The 23280-nt window shown below is 37.6% G+C and overlaps 2 protein-coding genes and 1 long non-coding RNA gene across 19 annotated transcripts in view; 1 reads left to right on the forward strand and 2 right to left on the reverse strand.

The window, feature by feature from the left end:
- Positions 1-1926: 1926 nt before the first annotated feature.
- On the reverse strand, positions 1927-4447 carry LOC136747755 (uncharacterized). The gene is made up of 3 exons (XR_010816540.1): positions 4364-4447; positions 3790-3870; positions 1927-3391 (listed from the first exon to the last, which is right to left on the reverse strand). It is a non-coding gene; the product is annotated as an uncharacterized LOC136747755 (long non-coding RNA).
- A 50-nt stretch (positions 4448-4497) lies between these two features.
- On the forward strand, positions 4498-9110 carry c4h11orf58 (chromosome 4 C11orf58 homolog). The gene is made up of 5 exons (XM_066700913.1): positions 4498-4672; positions 5521-5604; positions 6837-6897; positions 7582-7691; positions 8456-9110. The coding sequence occupies exons 1-5, from the start codon at positions 4616-4618 to the stop codon at positions 8669-8671; spliced, it is 528 nt and encodes a 175-aa protein (XP_066557010.1). The 5' UTR covers positions 4498-4615; the 3' UTR covers positions 8672-9110.
- Positions 9111-11242: 2132 nt separating this feature from the next.
- plekha7b (pleckstrin homology domain containing, family A member 7b) overlaps positions 11243-23280 on the reverse strand; it is a 135048-nt gene continuing 123010 nt past the window's right edge. For 14 of the 17 annotated variants that reach the window (XM_066700915.1, XM_066700916.1, XM_066700914.1 and 11 more), the window contains 5 exons: positions 20003-20170; positions 18730-18863; positions 18046-18188; positions 16609-16716; positions 11243-12790 (listed from right to left, as the gene is read on the reverse strand). In XM_066700915.1, coding sequence (XP_066557012.1) covers positions 16619-16716; positions 18046-18188; positions 18730-18863; positions 20003-20170 — 543 coding nt within the window. In that variant the 3' untranslated portion in view covers positions 11243-12790; positions 16609-16618. Of the gene's footprint in view, positions 12791-16608; positions 16717-17562; positions 17583-18045; positions 18189-18729; positions 18864-20002; positions 20171-23280 lie in introns of all 17 variants that reach the window. The other 3 variants (XM_066700919.1, XM_066700931.1, XM_066700918.1) reach the window with 2 other exon arrangements.

The raw sequence follows: 23280 nt of genomic DNA on the forward strand, positions 1-23280 counted from the left end.
ATTTTCCCCATGGGACAAGAAGTTAACTTAGGCTGAGGTGGGCAAAAGATGCTCTTGTCTTTCGTTGACATATCCTTAATTAAGTTCCAGGATTTCTGCATACACCAGCTCAGAAGTCTCTACAAGATGCAACCATCACTGTTAATTTTTAATGAAAATTTTGTTATGTAATTAACTGAATCATCATTTGCATACATGCTAATTATCCTAATCCCATTTGGACTTGTAAAGTGGGACACTGTGTTCTCATTAGATGACCTAAATTTTCTACTTGTTACTCTAAATTTCATCAAAGTTTAGTCAGGGTCTGATAATTCCTTTTAAGTTAACAGGGAAAGTCTAATTAAGTAAGTCTAAATAAGATAACTTAAATACATGTTATTCCTAATTACATAATGAGAGCAACCTCCAATATCTTTAGACTTTGATTTGGAGTTAATTATGGAAATGCATTTGTCAGTTAATTTAAACTTCATTTACATAAATACTAATGAACCAAAATAATAGTTTTATTTACAAGGTTACACTCCAGGGCTACATTCTCAGTTCCTAACTTACATTTCTACTCCCAAATGGATTAAGTTGTCATTTATTTGTTTAACATCAATGGTTTTATTTTGATTTTTCTGTTTAGGTTTTTTATTATTATTATTTTGTTACTAAACTTATTCTGAGTATCAGAAGTTCACATTTTAAATGAATTCATTAAAAGTATTATGTCTTGATTAAATATGTAAAATATATATTTTATATATATAGCTTACAGCAATTCAGAAAACAGTGCACCTTTATTCAAAAGCACTTCTACTGCACCACACTACATAATGAATACACTGTCTAGAAACTAAGTTTTTTTTGGATGAACACCAACTATCATTAAGATAAATTTTGTTTAAAAAATCAGCAATGTCCTTTTCTTTAATTAACATGCATTAGCAACCACACAATCTACAGGTTCTCCTTTCTGTGATTCTAAAAAAAGCTCAATTTCACCAGCTGGTCTTTACATATATAAAATATTTACCTTCATTAACCGTTTTATTTTGTGTAACAATCCACAGAAGAAAATTGAATCCTGAATAAAGAAACTTACATGTACTAAAATACTGCATTACTGAACACCTTTACTCCATTGGCTGTTTACAAGAATTATAACTTTTCATTCTAAGATAAATTAGAGGATTTCAGCAATTAACCAAACTTTAAATGATAACGGTGTTTAAAGTGAATCACAGGATCACATGGTCGTCACAAATCTAGTAACTCGGGAAATGTGTTTCCATGTAGCATATTAGACTTGGAAAAGACTGGCTTTTCATTCAACAGGTAGGTAACTTACCACTCTGGTGCTTTGCAACAACAAAGAGGAATTTACATTGGGCATGCCACAAAGAGCAGCTTTATGGAAAAGGAAAAAAAGCTACATAAAATGAATCCACTGTGAATGTGCTGACCCACAGTACAGCAAGACGATTATATAGAGAGTGGTTTTCTGAAGAAAGTAAGTCCCCAACGACTGGTGGAGTTGTTCACAGCTGATCCAACACATGCTGACACGTTTTTCAGGAATGCCTACAATAGGTATGCCACACCATCTGTCCACAAACCTCAACCAAGAGTCAAAATCACAAGATTAAAACATTGCCCTTATAACCTGCACATCACTTTCCCACAGATTCCTGTATACAAAGTACGTGTTGCGGGAACACTAATGTCAATGCAGTGTAATTTAGTGTCCTCTAGATGATTCTTCCTAACTAAATATTTATTAGCATTTGTTATATCCAAGAACTCCATTGCTTAACTTGAAGGGGTAATCTAAAGGAGCCTTCTTACTATTCAGCAGCACCATTACTATTAGTGAGAAATTAAACTTTAAAGCACTGATATAATTGATATATATAAGCTTTACAAGCAGCCCATCCACTGACCCCCCATAGTGATGGTATGGCTGCACATGACCAGCAGAACTCCCTTGATTGGCCAGTGCCAGTGTAAAGGAAGCCGTGCCGGAAATAAGCCATTTGAATAGTTGTGGGGATGTAGGAGCTGCAAGGTGGGTATGCAAGAACAAAACACTGGTAAAAAAAACTATTGACTTTGAATACTACTTGACTACTCTTTTGGATTTGTGCTGTGGACTGTTTGCTTGACTGGTTTGTCTGTCTTGTGTCGAGAGTGACCTGTTTCACAGTTTAGTTTAGGAGCTCGGGTTGTGTTAGAGTTGTTTTGTTTTCATTTTTAGTGCCAGCTGCACCATAACCCCCTGTTCCTGTGTCTGTTTCCTGAAGCCCCCACAGTATTACACTGGTGGAGAATGTGGGCATAAGCTGTGTGGTCTCAGGAACAGCGTATTGTGAAAAAAAGTGCCAGGAGAAGAAAGTGAGTAGATGTCAGACACCAGGACTCTGCGCTGGCTGGAGACAGAGGGCAAGAGACACCTGCCGGCCAACTACAGGTCCACCTTGCAGGCTAAAGCACTTCTGCAAGGTTATGGATGCCATGGTTGATGTGGTTTTGGGCCTAGAATGGCATCTCTCTTTGCATTTCCTGCATGGAGTACGACCATGAGGATCCAAATTGCCAATACGAGGAGAGGAAGGACTTGATGGTGCCATCTGAGGTCCCAAAGAGGCAAATAAGACCGACAAAATCCCAAAGCCAAAAGTTCTTTACCAGGGTTTGATCTTACATACTCGCTGATGTTGTTTCCTCCTCTCCTTCCAGCTATGACACCCCACAATATAGGCATGCTGGTTTCTTTCATACCGGCACTGGCCAATCAAGGAAGTTCTGCTGGTCATGTGCATCCATACCATGATTTGTCCTCCAAGGGTGTAGTGCTGGCCAAGTTGTGCTCCTGCTAGCATTATGTAACACTATACACTGGTGTAAAGAGGTTCCTCCAGTTGTTACAGAAATACAACTACAAACGATTAAAATGTATATTTAAAATGCTACACCACAAGTGAAAGGTATGAAGTTAAACCCTAGACTTAAGAACATTTTTCCATGATATAAAACATACATTTAAAATCAAATCTAAAGTAAAAAAAATGTTCTATGTTCTATAAAAAGAGATCTATTTACAATGTACACATACATACATATATGCATATACAATTCAAATATATGAAACATACAAGTTTAATTTCAGTTTTGAATAACTTCAGCAATCAATTATCTAGTGATTTCCCAACCTAATGCAATTGCATAACAGCTAGAATATTAAATCATACATCACCATAAAATAACTACCTTTGGTTAAATTATATAAACTTAACTGGGCATCCAAAACTCATCCATGGTCAGTGATATTGTGAAGACCATTTTGAAAAGCTGTGCTTCTTTGATTCAGCTGGCACAGATTCCTCCATATGGATGACATGATCTGTAACAGATAGCCCAGCAGGTCACAAGTTATTATTTATGTTCTTAGAATTTAATCCTAACCATAATCTTAGCCAAAGTGTACGTCTAGTGTGAACACTAAATGACACCAATAAGATTGTTAGAGAGTACTGTTGCATTCCCCCTCCCATTGCAAACACCTAACTATCAAACAACCGAGGAATTAATAAATCACTATTCAAAAGACATTTCGATTACTGCACTGAAAGATGCATCCGAGTTGCTCCCAGCAGTGTCCTGGAGGCTGCAGGACAAACCTGGACCATTAGCAAGCCTTCTCTTTAAGGTAGGTTCAAGAGTTTAAAAATGCAGAGTGAAATCTCATGTCTTGAATGTGACGTAATGTCCCAAAGAGGATGTGTCTGTTCGTCAGCTCACCACAGTGCTGTGGGAAGTACTGAGGAAGAATACAGCTGTACTAGGACACCAGTGATTCCAGCCCAGGGTGTGCAACTGGCCCTGTAATGACAGGACCACTGAGATTAGACAGGCTGTCTCTTAAAGTAAATCATCTGACAGGTGGAGCATTAACAGTCTTTGCTAGATATATTGCTGCTTAATGACTGCAATCCAGTAACACTTAGGTATCAACAGGCCATAAAAATGCACTTCGAAATTGTTTGTAAGATAGACATACAATCCATAAACACTGTGTAACTTAATAAATACATTCTTTATTGAACTCTGATTCAATAATTGTGATTAAGTGCTTTTTTATCCATAAAATAAGTCAGGATTCAGTTCTCCAGTCAGAGAGTGTAAACCACGGCTATTGTATTAATAGAAGGCGATGGTGCATTAATAAAGCCAATATATTAGAACATATTTAGAACACGATACTGACTTCAAATAGAACTGCGTTTGAAAAAGCTAAACAATGACATTATTCTCTTGACTGCTGTTCACATATACGTTTAATTAACAAAATATTGACAGACGTCTACGCACTTACTGTACACACGTGTGCCTGTATTCTGGACACAAGTCGAAGTTAAATACAGCGCTTCTATGGCGTTGATATCGCACGGGATCCTGGGATATGCAGTTTTTGGTTTTATTACACGTTTGCTCCGCCTCTGACAAGCGGCTGGAAACTACAACTCCCATGAAGCAATGCTCCAGCAGGCGCATTTAAAGATCCATCGGGTTTGCAAAGGGAAAAGTACTTACAGTTAAAAACAGAAAACCTGGCTATAACTTCAAAATGAGCTCCGCCGAAGACCGTCAACATGGGACAAAAAGACCCGCGTCTCCGAATGAAGTACTAGATGTTTTTATGTCGATGTAATGCGGGCAGACAGGAGATCGCAGTGCTGGTCCTCTCAGATCAAGGCCTCTGCCAGTGTGTGCGGACGGGATGATTCGCTACTTCATTTCTTTGAGATGTTTGTGCTCATGCATGGGCTTTGTCCAGTGGCACTGTTGGCATTGAAATAGAAAATGGCAATGACGACTGTTTTTCTAAATACTAAAAGGCTCATTCGCTACATATACTGAATTGACTTGTCTCGGCTGTATCCGGTTCACTATTTAACTTGCATTGATATTATACTCCGTGCGAGTTCCACATTGAGCTTGTGTGGTGAAGAAAGTACAAGATGATTGTTTTAAATGCATTCTAGTTAGTGCTTGCTATATGAATGTGATTTACCTTGCTTAAGAAATAGCAGGCTGTGAAGTCGAGACACCCCCCAAATAATGAAGTCAAAAGCTTATTTGTTTCGCTTTCTGATCCACTTTTGACTTTGTTTTAATGATGATAAAGCAGTGGTTATTGATGTAATTGCTGGGGGGAGTAGCACTGAATTCACATTGTAAAAAAGTGTTTGTTTGAATATCAGTGATAGAAAATGTATGGTGTTGGGCTCAGACTACTCACCTCTGCTCTTCCAAATGATCCCAGTCAAATTCCTCCTCTGAGCCCCCAGTACAGCACCTTGGTGGGGCAGGACTGTGTATTTGAGGTTTGCAATGCTGAGTTTTGCTCTGCATGTACAAAACTCATTGTTTATGCATTGCCAGAAAATGCAGTATATTCCTGCCTCTGTAATTCATGGAGAGGTCAGGGCATTACAGCTGGGCGTTGAGTGGTCTTCTCCTGTGTTGCAGGCAGGATCTTGTAGCTGGGATGCTGCAGATTTAGGTACTGATGAGCGGAAACAGAAGTTTCTCAGGCTGATGGGGGCAGGAAAGGTAAGCTTGTTCTTCCCTGTGGCCTTAAACATTTGGCATACTTTCAGCACTGTACCCCGAAGCCGCTGTACTAAGCACTTGGATAAATGCTGTTTTAAGATGGTTATAACAGAGGCAGAATAACAAGGAAGGCTAAACGGATGGTGAGTGTTAATGAATGTGCTCATCAATGTTTCATTTCGGCACCAGCAGACACAGCAAGAAATTGTTGCTTGGTTGTGTTAGCACAGCCTTAAGACTACATTCAGTGTTAATGTTATTTGAAAGGTGTTGCTGAAAGGCTCCCAAACTGAATAAATGGTGAGATCTAACACGAAGCCCAGGGACATCTGCTTCCATTGTGTACACAAAAGCTCAAACTACTGTAGGTATTGCAAATGTCTATGATTTAAATATTGTGGAAGAGGACTAAGAACAAAGTGTACTCATTGTTGTTCTTTAACTGCAAGACATTATTTTTTATAATTTGTTTTTGGCCAAGGAGATTTAATTGTGTCCTGATTCCCGTTTTGCAACAAATTGATCAATAAATCGTTGTTCGCTGATCTTTGTCAAACCTGGTTTTCCCCTTTTTAAGGATCTATACATTTCCCAGGTGTGTCTTATTGGCAAGACTCTACAGATCAGGTATGCAGAAGGGTGAGGTTTGATTTTGGAGCTGACTGTATCAGGTGTACCAAGAAGCCGCCCTGTTTTAAAGGAGTGTATGCCCCCTGTTCCACATTGTTTAAAGGATAACATCTTGCAGAACTTTTTCTTGTATTCCAATGTTCCCGGAAGCAGTAGTGGCCAAATTATCTTCGGGTTAGCCAACTATAACATGGATTGGTTGTCAAGCACTTATGTGTCATCCACATTTATTTATATAAGACTTAAAAAGAAAAAGGGAAATCCCTGATATTAGATTTCATAATGGGGAAACAATAACCAAATGCATTGTTTTATATCTATGCATCTATACATCTATCGATCTCATCACTATCAGTCTATATCGATCCACTGCTGGATGAAGGCCTCCCCAAGATGTTTCCAGTTTGATCTATAGGTCCCCTTTTCCATGTCATGGCTGCAAAGTTTATTATTTAACCTTCCAATCTTTTATGCGGTCGTCTTCTAGCTTTTTTCATCTCTTGGGATCCATTCAATAGCTTCCTTTGTCCATCTTTTGATCTGTTCTTCTTGCTTCAATTCAATCTATCTATCTATAATAAATATGAATGTATTCATTTCAGAAAGAGCACACAGGACGTATTGTTATTGGAGATCACAAGTCAACCTCTCATTTCAGGACAGGTAAGAAATCTTTTACTCCGCCACTTGAAAGTAATGTTGGCAGCTAGAGGCTGTTTTTGTGCTTATGTTGCCGCACATTGCTATTATAGAACACACTGATTCGGAGCGCTCCTTTTAAATAATTGAACACTGATCCGTCATTTATTAAAGAATATATATTGATGATGAAAGAGCATAAGATGCCATTTGAAAATCATGTTTTTTGTACCAGAACTTATCCACTTCAACGTTGAATGCTGCACATAAACAACTGAAGAGGAAAACTTATCAGTCATTGAAGATATTGTAAACAAAACAAACGTATCCGTACCCTCGTACATACCTGAAGATGTTTTGATTTATTAGAGTGACCTTGAATTACAAGAATTAAACTTCTACCGATCAGCAACTGATTTGAAGCCTGACTATTAAATGATGAATTCTAATGCTCTTATTTTAAGGGGTAGATGGAATTTTATGAAAAGTCTAGGGAGATGTCTAAAACAAAATAAAGTGATCATGTGGAAATGTTAAGTACTGGCCACCCTGCCATATATTTGTAACTGTAAGTGCAAAGCCATCCCATGTGCACTAATGTGACATTGTTTTCAGATATCTAGCTTTATTGGGTGCATTGAATACAGTGCAGCTTGTTCATGGGTAAGGGTGCTGTCTTTATGTCTGCTTCAATTTCATTCTCGCCAGGGGAAGAGGATAAGAGGATGAATTCTGAACTTGAACATCAATACCAACAAGGCCTTGATGGAAAACTCTCTGGAAGGAATAGGAGACATTGTGGCCTGGGCTTCAGTGAGGTAAAGTGCTGCCCATTTTAACTGCAAGCTCAACGTGAACGTGAACATTCAGTGTTTGCTTTCCTAATTAAGCTTTTCCCTGTGAGTGACTGTTTAAAGCTCTACTTCCAAAGCAAAATTACCTCAGGGAATATGTTGCTGTTTGTGTTCTGCTATCAAGGTACAGCATACTCCCTGAGGGAATTGAAGTGGCCTTGACTCCTTTTCTGTAAGGCTTCCTGTGCTATTTCAATTTTAAAAGCTTTCATTCTTAAAAATGTGCTTTTTCAATTGATCCCCCTTACTGTTTTATATCCCTTCACACAACACCTGTGACATTTGGTTTTGGATTTCCTCCTCTAATCGTGTACTGTCAGCATTAAAAGCAAATGTAAAATTCAGGACTCTGCTGCAAACTACTGTCTTCAACAAAAGCAAATGAATACTGCTGCCAGACTTATGTAGGTTTACATCTTAGCTCTGTCTGAATGCATCTCACTTTAGAATTGGCAGTTTTTAAATGCAAATCTACCATAGGGAGCCTTGTTTTAGTTATGCAATGTTGTGATAAAACAGTTCGCCATCAGTTGAAATTGATTTGCCAATTAATACAGATCTTGGTTAGTTAATCTCTCTAGCTGTGTACTAAATGTATATGAATACACTCAATGCCAAGAGTATTTCAAGTATACAGTATAGGTAATTTACCAAGAGCTTTGTGTTTTATGGGTGCAAAATACACATGCAGGTACGTGATCTTCTCATTCCATACCCATCTTTCCCAGCCTGACTCGCCTGAAGAAAGCCAAAACGCAGCAGAAGTTGACTCGGAACAACCAGACAGTCCAAAGGGCTCAATAGATACCCCTGAAGAGAAGGAGGACCCCTCTTCAAAACCAGAAGACACAACTGAACAGGAGCAGCCTGCAGAAGACTGTACAGACAGCAAAAAAGACGAAAAGAAGGGCAGCTATAAAATGGCTTTTGTGAAGGCTTCTTAACCTGTCCTAGGAAGCAGTGTCTTTTTAATTTGTTATACTACTTTGTACTGTATATATTGTTTTCAGCACACCATCTCCCAAATGAATTGGAAGTAATTTCTTCAATTAAAATAAAATCAAGTAATTTAAATATCCAATAATGACTACATCTGGCCTTACATCTGAAAGGTAATTATTCCCCTCAGTTCCAGGATGTGGAGTCATCTTCATCAATAAGGGAAAGGAAATGTATGTATATATTTTTAACTCTTTTCTGGAACAGGCGTAAGAAGAACATTTTGTAAAGAATTAATGTGCATGTGAATTTATTACATGTAACAGGACAGGACTGAATTAGCATAATAGCCCTTTTACATTCTCTTTGAAGTCCAGAGTGGAGAATAACAAATGTATATGAACTACCAGCCAAACATCAATAAATGGAAATATCCCAAATCTCTGTGGATGGTCTTCAGTGGATTTATAAAAGAACCCCCCACCACCCTCTCTATTTATTAGAATAACAGCAGAATAAGCAAAACAGCGGATGTGATTTTAGCGACATATACCCACCAGGCTCATTAGTGTGTAGGCCTCACAAACTACATTTGCCTTGCATTGGTTTGCTTTAAGTTGCACAGATGCAAGAAAGCAAGAAAAAAAAAATGAAACTGATTTCCTGTAGGGCAACATTTTTAAGCAGATGTTACAAATATTTTATAACTAAGTGCTTAAGACCTGAAAACAATGTTTTTTGGTTTGTATATATATCATTTAACATATATTTGTAAAGAGATTGGGTCTTGATTTTCTGAGGATTTCAACAGTTTATCACCTGTATCTTATTTTATATTGCATCTGTGCTTTTATATGTGCTCTATGTAACTTGTTTATTTTTTTTAATGGGTCGAGCCAACAACAAAACCAACAAAAATAACTGATCTTCAAGTACTCGACTGGAAAATTGCCTATTGAGGATTACAGAATAGGTGCAGAAAAAAAAATCATTTTGGGGAGATTAGCATGGTTCTCTTTTTATTTTTATGAATTGGGTGTTAACAAGGGAAGTGATGAATCTGAAAACCGCTCAGACATTTTAAACCAATGCAGGAAGCTAGAGTAACAGAAGAGAAAAAAACTGATTTTAAATATTTGTTTCTAGTAACCAGATGTTACTCCATCCAAAGGTTAATTCCAAAATGCACAACTATAACTTCAGAATGTGATTGATTGAATAAACCAAGAACACAGGAGTTAAATCATGTTTGAGTAGTTTTGTTCTATGGAACTCCTGGAAAATAAAAAGCAGCGAGATTTGAAACACCGACACACGTTCAGAAGATGAAAGTGACTGATGGAAATCGACACCTGGGCTGAACAGCCAGAGGATTTTCCTGCAGTAGACCTAATAAACAGAGCGATACACACAGAGAATCAAAGAACATGCATCACTTTACAAAATCCAGAACTGGAGAAGGAAGAAAAATAAGCTCAGACCAAGTCAGACAAGGGGAATAAGCAATAAGCATAATACAGTGGGTCTGGTTTTTACTGAACTGACCACAAAACAAGAAGCTTCTCATAAGGTGCAGAACTGCTAGAGGAGAGGGGACTTTTAAATAGGTTTGTTTAAGGGTCCAGGTTAAAGGTGTGTATTTCAACAAAGTGACTGAATTTTGGGTGGTATTTACAATCACACAAAAAAACTAAATGGAAAAAAATATCATGTTTCATCACTTCACAGATTCACCGCATAAAACATCAGTTTTAACCAAATTAAAAATGCTCTTTAAAATGCAAATCCTTTGAACTAAAGACATGTCTGAAGACGTGTGCGTATATATATTGTATTGAAAGTTCACCTCTGTTGAGTGGATTCGGCTGAAGGAAGACTCCTTTTTCAAATAATAGAATGAAATGTAAAGGGGTCAAAGCAATCAATAAGGATGTTCAAACAGAATCCTAGGTGCTGTGATGTATGTACATTTTGTACTTTTCCTTTGTACTTGGTTACTATGAAGAAAAGGTTACTTCACCAGTCTGGCAAAGACGGGGGGGGGGGGGGGGGGTGGGGGGAGGAAAAAAAGTTTGTTTTTTAAAGTAGAATCCTTTTATCCCAGATTTACTGTATATTCTAATGAACAGTTTCTCAAAAGAAACCTTTTTGGTTTTCCGTTATATGCAAGTGTATGTCTACACAATGTATGCAATCTGATTCATTTCAACAATTTATTTTTCCAGTTACCCATCTGTACTAAGTGCTTAAAATTTGATGTGTTAAATTAAAAAAAGGATTGTATCATTAATAAATCCACACAAAATTAATTTCATATATATTTTTTAAAACAGTTGGAATTCTTCTAGCTTTCTAATCATGTTTTCATTTACTAAACTCAATATAACAGGGAAAACATGTTTAAGAGTCAAACTATGACCGTCTCCCCTCCATCAGTTGTATGATTCAAACTTAAAGCAGGAGAATGACTATTGCACTATTTAAGATCATTTTACCATTTAGACACATTTTCCAGTAAATATCAACAATTACCTCTTGTTGACAGAATAAACGAGTCTAAACCAGCACAGTTAGAATCAGTTAGAATTACATGTTATTGTCTTTACAAATGTCTTCAGAACAATGCCATGACAACCAATAGTGCTGAAGTGAAGACGTCTTCAGGATCAAACACCACCGCCTTCCTGCACTCGCAGCTCTGTCACACACTCACTCACGCTCTCACACACGTCTCCCTCTGCAACCTCATGAAAGTGGGACAGCATAAGGAAACCCATTGCTCCCAAATGAATTAAACCTAAACCTGCTGGTTATATAATTGGTATTTGTATTACTTCAGCCTTGCCATGGATCAACTGGGATGAAGCTGAAGTGCTCTGCCGATGTCCAGGGGTGATGCAGCCTAGATCGCTTCACTTGGAACTGCCCCACCTGTGAGTCAGGGCCGTGACCTTCAACCTCCAGCCTCGATCCTGTAGAGCCGCGATTCGTGGCTCAAGATGATTTCACTCTTGACTAAGAAGGTTTACAAATGGTTGAGCTAAAAACAGTTTACACCCTCGATCCTGGTCCTGCCTTCCAGCCATCATTCCTTTCTTCCACAGATTGCTCAGCATCAGACATTTTGTCAAATTGTACCGTTTATTTATGATTGGTATACATTAAATCTGTCTACACAGATGTGTTTTTTCCTTCTCATATTTCAAATTCCTTTCTTGAAAACATGACTTGGAAGAAAAGAAACATTCACGGAATAACATTCCATCTTAAGGCAATAGAGTTCAGTACAGCATCTGTAATGTGTTAATTACTGGAATTAAAATTACATAAATCAATACTTAAATGAGGCAAACAATTATCCTGGTTAATATTTTTAATATTTACATTTAAAAAAAATCACATTGTGACTTCTTTTATGCCACCATTCTTTGTTTTCTCCAGAAAATATTTAAGGAAAATTTATATTTATATTTAGATCTATTGTAAGCAAAAATAAAATCCATTTGGCAAACTAACATGAAGCTTATACTGGCAGTGCTGGATTAGAAAAAAATTATATATTTTAATTGATTTGGTGTAAGAATAGTATCTGCGTTTTAGACAAAAATACAATCAGCATTTAATGCATTTTTTTCAGAATCTTTTTTTCTGGTCTTGCAACACTTTTCAGTCATTTTAATACCACAAAATACATTTGAATTAAACTTTCCCTTGAAAAGCATACAACACTGCAAACATAGCAAATCTTTTCCTTTTTTTTTGTAAAAAAACATTCACTTCTTCATTATGATACAGTATGTATTAAAAGTGCAATAGCATGTACAAAATGTTTCCTAGTACAATATTAACATTGTTAGACACTTTCAGAGTTATTGTATTCACATCAGGTTTCACTGCAAAGATTTCCATTTACCTTACAAAATAATTCTCTTAAAATTTGATCTTAAAAAAACACTTTAAAAAGTACCATATTTAACACTAAATGCTCAGCAAAGAAATATTGACTTTCAAAAGCTTTTAGTATCTAAGCAGGAGAAAGATCTTCAAATCTTCAAGAATCCAGGTTGTTGCAAGTTGCATCGCCCAGTGTCTGATAGCACCTTAATGTTCAGTCACAGCTTTGGCTGAATGATAAGAAATAAAGATTGAATTAAGTTCACAATGACCTTAAACAGCCGGAGCATTTCACATCTTCACAAACACTATGAAGTCAGCAGAGGGTTAGTATGACTGCAGGAAGTTCACTCCTACTTTCGGTGGGAGAAATGCTATGTCACTAAAATAGGGTGAAACCTAAGTGAGCTTATTTGCTTCTTGAATAAGAATTTAAGTAAGAATTTAAGGACTTAACTGTTAAAACTCAATTGTATAAAATGAGTAGGATTATCCTCCCTTCAAAAACAGAAGTATACAGTGCAAGATGTCATAAGATGTTGTAACGCACAGATGAAACCAGGCACCAAGAGCCGAGGGCAAAAGTAAACTGTGAAAAACCCGACAGCTCCCTGACATCCTGTCAATCAGCAGCCAAGAAACAAAACCTCAAATTTGTTCAGTTCAGGTTTTATCAGTACAAGCTGCTGGTTTGCAGGGCACTCGAGCGCTTCATGTGGACTGGCAACACAATCTTGTCAGATTGAGGTTTTGGCCGGTTCATTCACCAAGGCATTGTATTGTATTATATGCAAAATTATATAAAATATTAGGACTGCAAAATTAGGATTGTTAGTATTTAAATATATTTATAAATCCACTGTTTGACAAGGTTAAGAAAACAGTCCAATTCTATTGTATTCAAAATCAGTAAATATTGGTCTCCGTTGCCTTTTAAAAACATACTTTTTAAGAGTTTAAAAGGATGTTTGAAAGCCAGCATGACCAAATGTAAAAGTTCCTGCAACGACTTCATATCCAAACAGTAAATTACTGAGGGGGCTAAGAGAATACTTCATTCTACATATACTCAATGCCACCTGAATTTTATAGTTAAAAGCAGTTAAAGCAGTTAAAGTTATTACTGATCCTCAAATTGGAAGCTGTAGGCATTCAGGGTAATGTAAGTAGATGGATTATGAACTGGTTGATGTCTAGGAAACAGAGGGTGTCGATTAGAGGAGTCGCTTCTAACTGGAGTGAGGTTGTTAGTGGAGTTCCACAGGGATCAGTACTAGGGCCTTTGCTTTTTCTAATCTATATTAATGATCTGGACTCTGGGATAGTTAGCAAACTTGTTGAAATTGCAGATGATACTAAAATAGGTTGCTCAGCAGATACAATCTTGGCAGCACAGTGTAATCAAAGGGACTTAGATAATATTCAGTTGTGGGCCGACACCTGGCAGATGAAATTCAATGTGGACAAGTGCAAGGTATTACATGCAGGTAACAAAAATGTCCACTATAATTACACTATGGGAGGAATAGAACTAGATGAAGTAACGCATGAGAAAGACCTAGGAGTCTACGTGGACTCCTCACTTTCTCCATCCAAACAATGTGGAGAAGCAATAAAAAAGGCAAACAATGTTAGGATATATTGTCAAAAGTGTAGAGTTGAGAACAAGGGCAGTGATGTTCAGACTGTACAATGCACTAGAGCTCATCTGGATACTGTGTGCAGTTCTGGGCTCCACACTTCAAGAAAGATATTGCGGCTCTAGAGGCAGTTCAGAGGAGAGCAACCAGACTTATTCCAGGTCTGAAGGGAAAGTCCTACTGAGGGACTGAGGGAACTGAACCTTTTCACCCTGGAACAGAGGAGACTACGTGGGGACTTGATTCAAGTCTTCAAAATCATGAAAGGCATCGACCACATCAAACCAGAGGAGCTTTTCCAGATCAGCAGGGACACACGCATCCGGGGACACAAATGGAAATTGGGCTTCAAGGCATTCAAGATGGAAAACAGGAGACAATTCTTCACACAGAGAGTCGTCACAATCTGAACAAACTCCCCAGCGATGTGGCTGAAGCTGAAAATTTGTGAACATTTAAAAATAGACTGGATAGGATCCTTGGATCACTTAGTTATTAATGGACACCAAACGAGCACGATGGGTCGAATGGCCACCTCTCGTTTGTACACTTTCTTATGTTCTTATTATTATTGGATTTTAAAAATGTAGCCATTTATGGGAAATAAACAAAAATGTACTATGCTAACAAAAGTGACATTTCCAGTAATAGCAAACTGAATTATTTGTAGAAGTTTAAGCATTTCACTGAAGTTCTTATAACTAGTAACAATATGCTGCGCATGGTTTAAGACAAGACAAAGTTTTATGGAGAAATCATGGCTGGTTACCATTTTCAGCTGCTTGTTGTTACTACATCTTACATAGCTTTTACAATGAGATGTTGCAAGTAAAAGACTACACTCAAGTGCAACCCAATGTCAACATGAGACCAACCAATAATACTAGGAAGGTTTTTTTCCACACTGACAATTATGAAAAACATGAGTGAGATAAAGCTGGAAAAAAATACACAGAAGGGCAACAAACAGTAAGGATGACAATCATGGTTTTAAGCAAAGAAAATATGAGCTGTATTTAAATAAACCACAGTACAAATCTGAAGAACAATCCCCTGTTCAGGGACTGAAAATGGGCAACTCAAATTCAAATGTACTCTTGGGGGTGAGAATTATTTTGTAGTTTGATCAGACATGGAATATTGATGTGGTAGATGTGTTTTATAAATAAACTGACAAACTGTGTGACATTAAACAGGACTTAATGAACATGTGGTATGAGGGCATGTGGGTAAATGGTGACTATGGGCATCTTCCCTTATGATTGTGACACTATAGGCAATTTGATATTGCAGAACTTGTTGGAGGGGGTGTTCTTCAAGGTATGCTGCAGCCCACCCTCCCCACACACACTTCTTCTCACTGGACAGAACATCTCTGTATAGGGCTGATATACACACAGACGAAAATACAAAAACAAACCTTCCCCATTTAACAAGTAAGTGAAGAAAGAAAGTGGGGCATTATGTTTCCCAATAATAACCAGACACTAACACACCCATTGACAGTTACAAGAGTGACAGTAAGAACAAATGTAATCAGTGACAGGAGGCCAGTTTTCAAACCCTTGTTCCCTACAGATTCATAATCCTAGACCCTCATCAGGCCAACTCTCAAACAATCCCAAAGTATTAGCATTCAAAGCAGCACGGTTATGAAAGCAAATGACAGGCAGGGCTGTGCTGTTATTGTGGAACCAAGCTGGTGATCTGGTGATTGTTTAATCAGGCAGTCGTCAATGTAGAGCAAACAAACAAAAAAAACAAAAAACTTAAAGTACAATAATATTGGTTTGTAAATTGTGTTTAATGCTTAAATGTACATATTTTAAATTTGAAATAAGTGAAATACTGGGTGAGTTTGCACCATCTACATTGTCCCCCTCTTCTTCAGTATTAGATTTAGAGAAGACTTATTTCAGTAGGATTTTATCATCTCGCATGAAAACAAAGCTTGTATTATAGGAACAAATGCTTTATGCAAGTTACAGATGGCAAATTGGCATTCTGTTTTGCAGCTGCTTTTTCTTTTTCTACAAGGTGTGGAAGAAAGAGGGTACCACACTTAATTAGACACAATGGCATATTTGCAGATATGTTTTATTCCTTTATACATATGTGTGTGCGTGTGTTTAATTTTTTAGCAAAGCTGAATTATGCTTTGCTGGCAAAATTACAAAATCAATTTGCACACAATTCGCACTGCCTGGTTAAGTCAGGGACTGCAAATGTGGATGCTAATGATAAGATGTAATCACTTTGCTTACATTATGCTTCCAGATTAACGTTTTACAATTACAATTGTCTAATGAACATGCTTGCAGTGAAGTGTTAAGTGCAAACCTGATGTTATAACAATTAGTAAAAGCTCAAAGCAAATTAACCGTGTTAAATAAGCAGTTAGTTCTTACTTTTTTCTTATTAGACAAATGTGTAGTGAAATCCATTGCTTAAGGGGGGATAAGATGCCTGTGCAACAGAAGGAGAGGGTACATTGTGTTCGTACACCTGCTGTTGAGCTAGAAGGGATCACACAGGAACAAAGCAACATCAGTTAGAGAAGGTGGGATAAACAGACATCCACAGGTTACAGACTTATTCAAAGCGAGGAAGTGTACTGTACTGCTGCAGCACAGGCAAGCCAGGGCACAGAGTCTAATATCATAGCCGGTTAACACAGCACACAGGAAGGAGGTCTACTTCAACAGAGGCAGAAAAATGATGAGGCGTTTTAATAAATAGCTGCTCCACATCATTGAGGTCTAGTTTAAAAAAAAAAAAAAAAATGTTCTGCCTATAATCAGTAGGCTGTTTCTCTACATGGTACTCTGTGAGCAGACCCCAGACATGCGCAGGGTGGTGTTTAGTGCATCTGCAGCTAGTGACTAAAACAGCCTTGATGCAATGTGAAAGATACAAATCCAGACAGATCACCCTGTACTCTTTCACAGTTAGCTTCACTTTAAAATCGCTTGTCATGCAGAATGTAATTTACAATCACCTTCAACACCCCCCTCAAATACTTAATAAAAAATATATCAGTGTACATGCTGCAGTTTCATGCAGACTAATATTAGTTAATTAATCCTGAACATTTTAGTCATTAACCGTCACACACAGCTGTACAGAAGCACTGAAAATGCAGCTTTTCAAAACCATTTATCCAAATGACCAAAAAGAATGAAAAAAAAAAAAATACCATCTCCATTCACTGCAAAGTATAAATATAAAGTTCTTTCATGCTCTTTTATGCCAGTTCAGAAAAATGTTCAAAGGGAGTGTACAGGATGTAAAAGCTAGACTGTGCAGAATTAAAGTGGGTCATTGATTAGTCCTTAGAATATCTTCATCAAGATATTACTCACCATCTGCACGATTTTACAAACTGGAATTAGCAAAGCAACAATTTTCATACATCCTTAATAATATCGGGACTTATAATGAGACATCTTGAAAAAGAATAATGGACAACTTGAGATTCTTTTTATAAGACGTTAATTTTCCATATTAGCAAACAAAAAAAAACATACACTAGAAAACTGGTATGTATTCCTTTTTGCCAGATAATGAAGAAAAAGTAGTCTTCTTTACCATTACAGTAAAGAATAGTATGACCTGAGTTATTAGATTCATTATTGTTAAAATCTGCAGTAAAAAAAAAAAAAATCCATTCGCCAAGACAGGTTTGAGAGCCTATCAATCACGATTGTTGTTTTGTTAGAGAGTGCCATGAATAATTATAGTATTGTAACAGACTATGCTTAATTGAATAAAAAAATAAATTCTAAAAAGACTCTCCACTGCACCGTTTCATATCGAGGAGAGGTCGTGTTTAGGTGAGGTCTTACCTGCGACCTGCTTGCTCTTCTGCGAGGCCTCCGAAGCCAGAGCGTACGACATGGTGATGATCCTTTCCTGCTCTTGAAGCGCCGAGTCCAGGTCTGTGAAGTCCGGTTTGTCCACTGTTATGGCCGACTGCATGTTCTGCACGCTGGAACAGACACAACCACACAAATACATTCAGAGCCTTCAGTTCAACACAAGCTGCCACCAGGTACGTGCAGCTCTGCAAAAACTGCCGTGTGGCTGAGATGGCCCAGGGTAGTTGCAACAGTGAACACATCCCTTCAGATTGGTGGAGTTCAGATTGCGATTGTCGGGGGAAGCCTAGAACATTCTTGTGAAAATTCTGACAGAAGTCATGAAAAGCAAAATATAGGTTGACACAATCACAAGTTGGGAGTAAGTCTTAGGAATAAAGAAAAATTGACTGGTTACGGAAAAGCGAACAACACAGAGTTTGGGTGCTTTGTTATATTTCCGTACTCTGCAGAAGCCTACTAAGAGTACCTGGACTGTATTTTGGCGGATAATCTGAGGAGACCAACTGGATTTAATTGCCATGATTTCACAGATACAGAGACAAAGGGATCATCAGCAATTCAGACATTGAATATATTTTTCTAAGACAAAAAAAAAAACTACTCATGTCAAGTTGTTTCATCAGAACAGACACGTCACTGCTGGCGTACCTTGATTTGGCGAGGATGCTTTTGATGCGTTCTACTTTCCGATGGCGAGCTTCCATCTCCTGCAGACTGAGAGGCTCCTCCGGCTCCATGTCCACATATCGCTCAGGAATGGCAACCTTCTGCGGCTTCGATAGCTGCGATCACACAACAAAACCACTCATCAGGAATGAGCCTCCCGTAAATAGAAGCATCTACTGTATAGTCAAGCTTTTTAGTTTGTGGAGTTTTTAATTCAACAAAACACAGCTCGTTAATAATCATTGATTAACAGAGAATAGAAAATCTAGAGGGAGGTCTAACAAAATCCCACCAAAATAACTTTTTTCCCTGTGAGGAACTTCATCCGTGGTGTTGTCGATGCATTCATTCCCCGGACAAGTATAACATATTGGATCCCGCTTCTCAACCAAAAAGACACCAAAACGGACAAAAGCACAGCTCAAAATGCCTTCATAATTATTAAATACTCACATTTTCATCATCTACCCCCCCCCTATAAAATCCAGTCCTAATAAAACATACCTGCATTCAAATTAAGCAAATGAACATATAAACTGAACTGAGGTGAGTATATCCTTCACTTTAGTCAGACAGAACAAAATGCATGTAATGCAGGGAAACCAACTGGAAGCATTGGAGGATTGTTTGTTAATGAGAGTGTAAATATTAAAGTATTACCATTTCCTTTTGCCAAACCTCCCCCCCAAAAAAATCAATTCCCTAAAAATGTTGTGGGGTGTTACATTTAAACATTTCCTACCACAACACTGTGCTCTTGGCTTTGATGATCAGGTATACAACGCCAACAATGTCTTACATCCACGTACTATTTACAAACCACAACAATCTAGAGGCCCTGCTGAAGTTCAGAAGCAGCTCATTGTTTCATGCTTTCGCCTGTCTGGTCTACAGGTACCAACATTGTTTCATTTATGACCAATGTATGTTTATTCACAGTATACTCTACATTTCCCAGGTACAATTATGAAGATAATGAGAGAGTCTATAGTGACAGGGGATGGAAAAAAAACCTAGATATAACAGCAGAAAAGTATGAAATCATTAGCTATTTTACTCTCTGTTGGAGTCATGTTCCCAATATGACCATTTCAGCACCTGTAATTAAATGGAATTAAAACAAAAGCGGATCTGTTGGTACAGTGTCTTAACTCATCCCTCTCTCTAATCCTGTGAAGGGATGCAGTCATGAGGAAAGCCATCACGCCCAGGGTCAAGGCACGAGGCTGGCTGTCACTTCACAGGCTGTCTTTACCTCTCGGCTGATGTCTAAATCATAGTCCTGCGGCTCTAGGTCCACCTCCTTCATCGGCACAGCGCGAACAGTGAGCCACTCGTCTGACGGCTCCAGCTCTCCTGCCTTGTCATCCCACCCCACCGCGCGCTCCAGCAGCTGTAAATCAAACTCCTGCTCTCGCTTCCACTGACAGGCAAACAAATACACCGCCATGTTAATCACTGGACATCACTGCATCATTACGAAGCTATAAACTCCACACCCAATCTCTATAAAACATCTACAATCATAGCTATAATTTATGTGCCATTGTAAAATATATCACATATTTTTGGTCATTCTGTTTTTCTTTGTAGAATTGTTCAGCATTTGTCAATTTTATAAATTTTTCAAAAAGGCAAAGACTACTTGCATTTTATGTCCAAATTGTCAATTATGTAATTTGACTCCAAAATCAATGCTGGACACTTCTGAAATCATACCAAAACACCTGCATTTAACAGGAAACCAAACGGATAGCTCAAGTGTCACAAAATATTAAGTCGAATTTCACTTTAGAAAAGGTAAAATAAACGTATCTCTTCCAAGTTGTTTGAAATTGGGCATAAGCCATCTCTTTAACCTAGAGAGAGACTTAAAGTGATTAAGTCTGAAATAAATATTTGAAATGTATAATTTCAATATGGTATTTTGAAGATAGCCCTTTTGCAACATATAACTAAATTCTTTAGGGAGTGTCCAGATTTTATTTATTTCGAAAGACATTTACAGTGATACTGTGCAAGAAATCCAAGCTCAAATGCGATCAAACACCCCTGTAATTCCCAGTTATTTGGAGTGAATGTTTTTCTTTATGTATTGAAGCAGGGAGTAAACCAAAAAGGAGGGTACTTGGCACATGCAATTGGGGCTTCCCACCCATACAGTAGCTGTGCTAAGTGACCTTTATCCCATGAACACCCACTCTCAGCTGCCCTTTTCATCCATTCATTATCCTGCTGCAGTAAAAGGCAGGGATGGTGTGATTTTTGTAATGACATGTGATGTCCACTTGAGGGCTGACCAGAGCCTGGTTAGTAATCAATGGTGGATGACATCAGGGTTAGTAAATATCCCAGTACTGTATGTGTTGCCCAGCACCCTTCATTTATAGATTTGTCTCCAAGACTAATTTGATTGTAAGGAAACTGGGGTACTTTTCATCACCAGTGCTGAATATCCAGTTTTCTCAACAGATGTAAAGACGTTTCTTTCCTTTTAAGCAGCTGGATGCAATGTTTTCAAGTCACAGTTCTGATTGGCAGTTCCTTTGCCATGACCTAAAACTGACTTACTGGAATATAAGCTTTGCAAGTGTGTAACTTTAAAGAGGTGTCTGGTTGAAAAGGCAGCAAAAGGATGCACTCACCCAAGCGATCCGTCATTTCATTGAAAATATGTCATTAAATGTGTCCCAAATCAAACCCAAAGACATTAAACACTGAAGAGAATTGCCTTGTTCATGATAGAACTGAAAGTGATGTGCGATTCTACACATTTACCTCAGGGAACCCCAGGACAATATGAAAGTGCTCTGCATTAAGACTGACAAGACTTGAAAGAGAGATTAGCTGATAAAAGATATGTATAAGTTGTTTTAACTTGATACCCAATTACCACATGACACAGATTCTTATCATGTGCAAATTAAATGTATATGTACTGATAGGAATTTAAAAGGTATATTGATATATTATAGTAACATGCATACACATTCACAGTAATTATGCATATACATATCTTTCTCAAAGGTAGGAATGCTGAAGTGGTTTTCCAGCAAATAAAGCTATGCTCATCTAATTTACAGGTTGTACACATTTCTCTACCCTGCAGGGCGTAGCCCACTAATGACAAGAACATTTAAATTCATTTCTGTAGCGTCTGTGTCCACAGCCCAAGCTCTCGACGCTCAGCGTGCATCATTCCATAAGAAAGTTTAGTTTCCTTTTTAAAGATTCAGGAAGACGTTTATCAATTAAAATCTTTTGTTGAAAAAAACAACAAATCACTTCTAACTTTACAGATCAATCCCAGGCCTCATTGTGATTATTAGACAAAGCGGCACCTTTTCAAAAATACAATATAACACCAGTAATGAAAAAACCTGGCCAGTATTTATTAGCAAATACTTTTATTTATTTATTGAGTCCTTTAAGTGCAAACGTCTACATTAAAAAATGGGAATAAAATACGAGTTGTGCAATTTATACTACATTTGCAGTTTAATGTATGATTAGTCGTCATATGTACTCAAGGGTTATTCAACATATGTAGTTTGATTAGTGACATATGTACACTCAATGGTACACACCTGATAAGGTGACTGCTGACACTACAGGCAGTTAAAAAAGGGCCCTAGCTGATATGAGCATATTGGCTTGAACAGAGTGATTTTTCAGTGAAGTGTATACAGAATACATTTTCACCCTATTGATCTGCCTTCATAATCCTATTAAATAATACTCAAAGCTAAAAATAAAAATAAAATAAACAGTGGAGCGCTGACTACAGAATGTAAATGATTATTCATTTAAAAAAGTCAATGGGCTTACTACATGTAAATCACTTCTTTAGTGGAATAAGATGACAGACAATAATAAGCACAATGATTTTCTAAGGTCAAAAGATACAGCATGGTGAATGTAGCTCTTAAAGACTGAAGGACAGAACAATGTAAATAAAAATTAAAAAGCAATGATTTGCAATTTAATGCCATGGTCTCTCATAACATGACAGTTAGCATTTATGCATTCACCATATATTATACCACACATTCTAATAACGTCAAACCGCTTTATTTTATGGTTCATTTGTAATATTACAAAGCAGGGGATTGGCCATGGGAATGTAAGTTGTTATTGGAAGGATTATATTATTATTATACATGATATAAGAGGGTAAAATCTACAAAAAGGGTTCACAGGACGACATTTGTACTAAATATTCAATAGCCGATAGGAACACAATGATGCCCGGTGACAGAAGATCCAGTTAGGCGTTATTACGGATTTTAAATTAGAAAGCCTGGGAAAAGATGGCGTATGAGATGAATGATAAACTGCTGAAAGCCTGAGAGCTTGTGCCATGGTTTGAATACAGGAGGCGTGCATGATCAAACCTAAAAGCTGTGGTGGAAAACAAGAGGGGAAAAGACAAAAGGAAAACAAGAGGGGAGGAAAAAGAAAAAGGAATGCTAAAGCTGCAGCAGATGTGCTAAATCACCCTTTATATTTAACAGCACTGAGGACCTGGATAGC

This window comes from Amia ocellicauda, chromosome 4, assembly GCF_036373705.1.
Source record: "Amia ocellicauda isolate fAmiCal2 chromosome 4, fAmiCal2.hap1, whole genome shotgun sequence".
NCBI lineage: Eukaryota > Metazoa > Chordata > Actinopteri > Amiiformes > Amiidae > Amia > Amia ocellicauda.

Coding starts and splice junctions, on each gene's coding strand:
- c4h11orf58 (XM_066700913.1), top strand. CDS start 4,616: ATGAGCTCCGCCGAAGACCGTCAACATGGGACAAAAAGACCCGCGTCT. Junction 6,898..7,581: donor AACCTCTCATTTCAGGACAG/GTAAGAAATCTT, acceptor CATTCTCGCCAG/GGGAAGAGGATAAGAGGATG. Junction 7,692..8,455: donor GTGGCCTGGGCTTCAGTGAG/GTAAAGTGCTGC, acceptor CATCTTTCCCAG/CCTGACTCGCCTGAAGAAAG.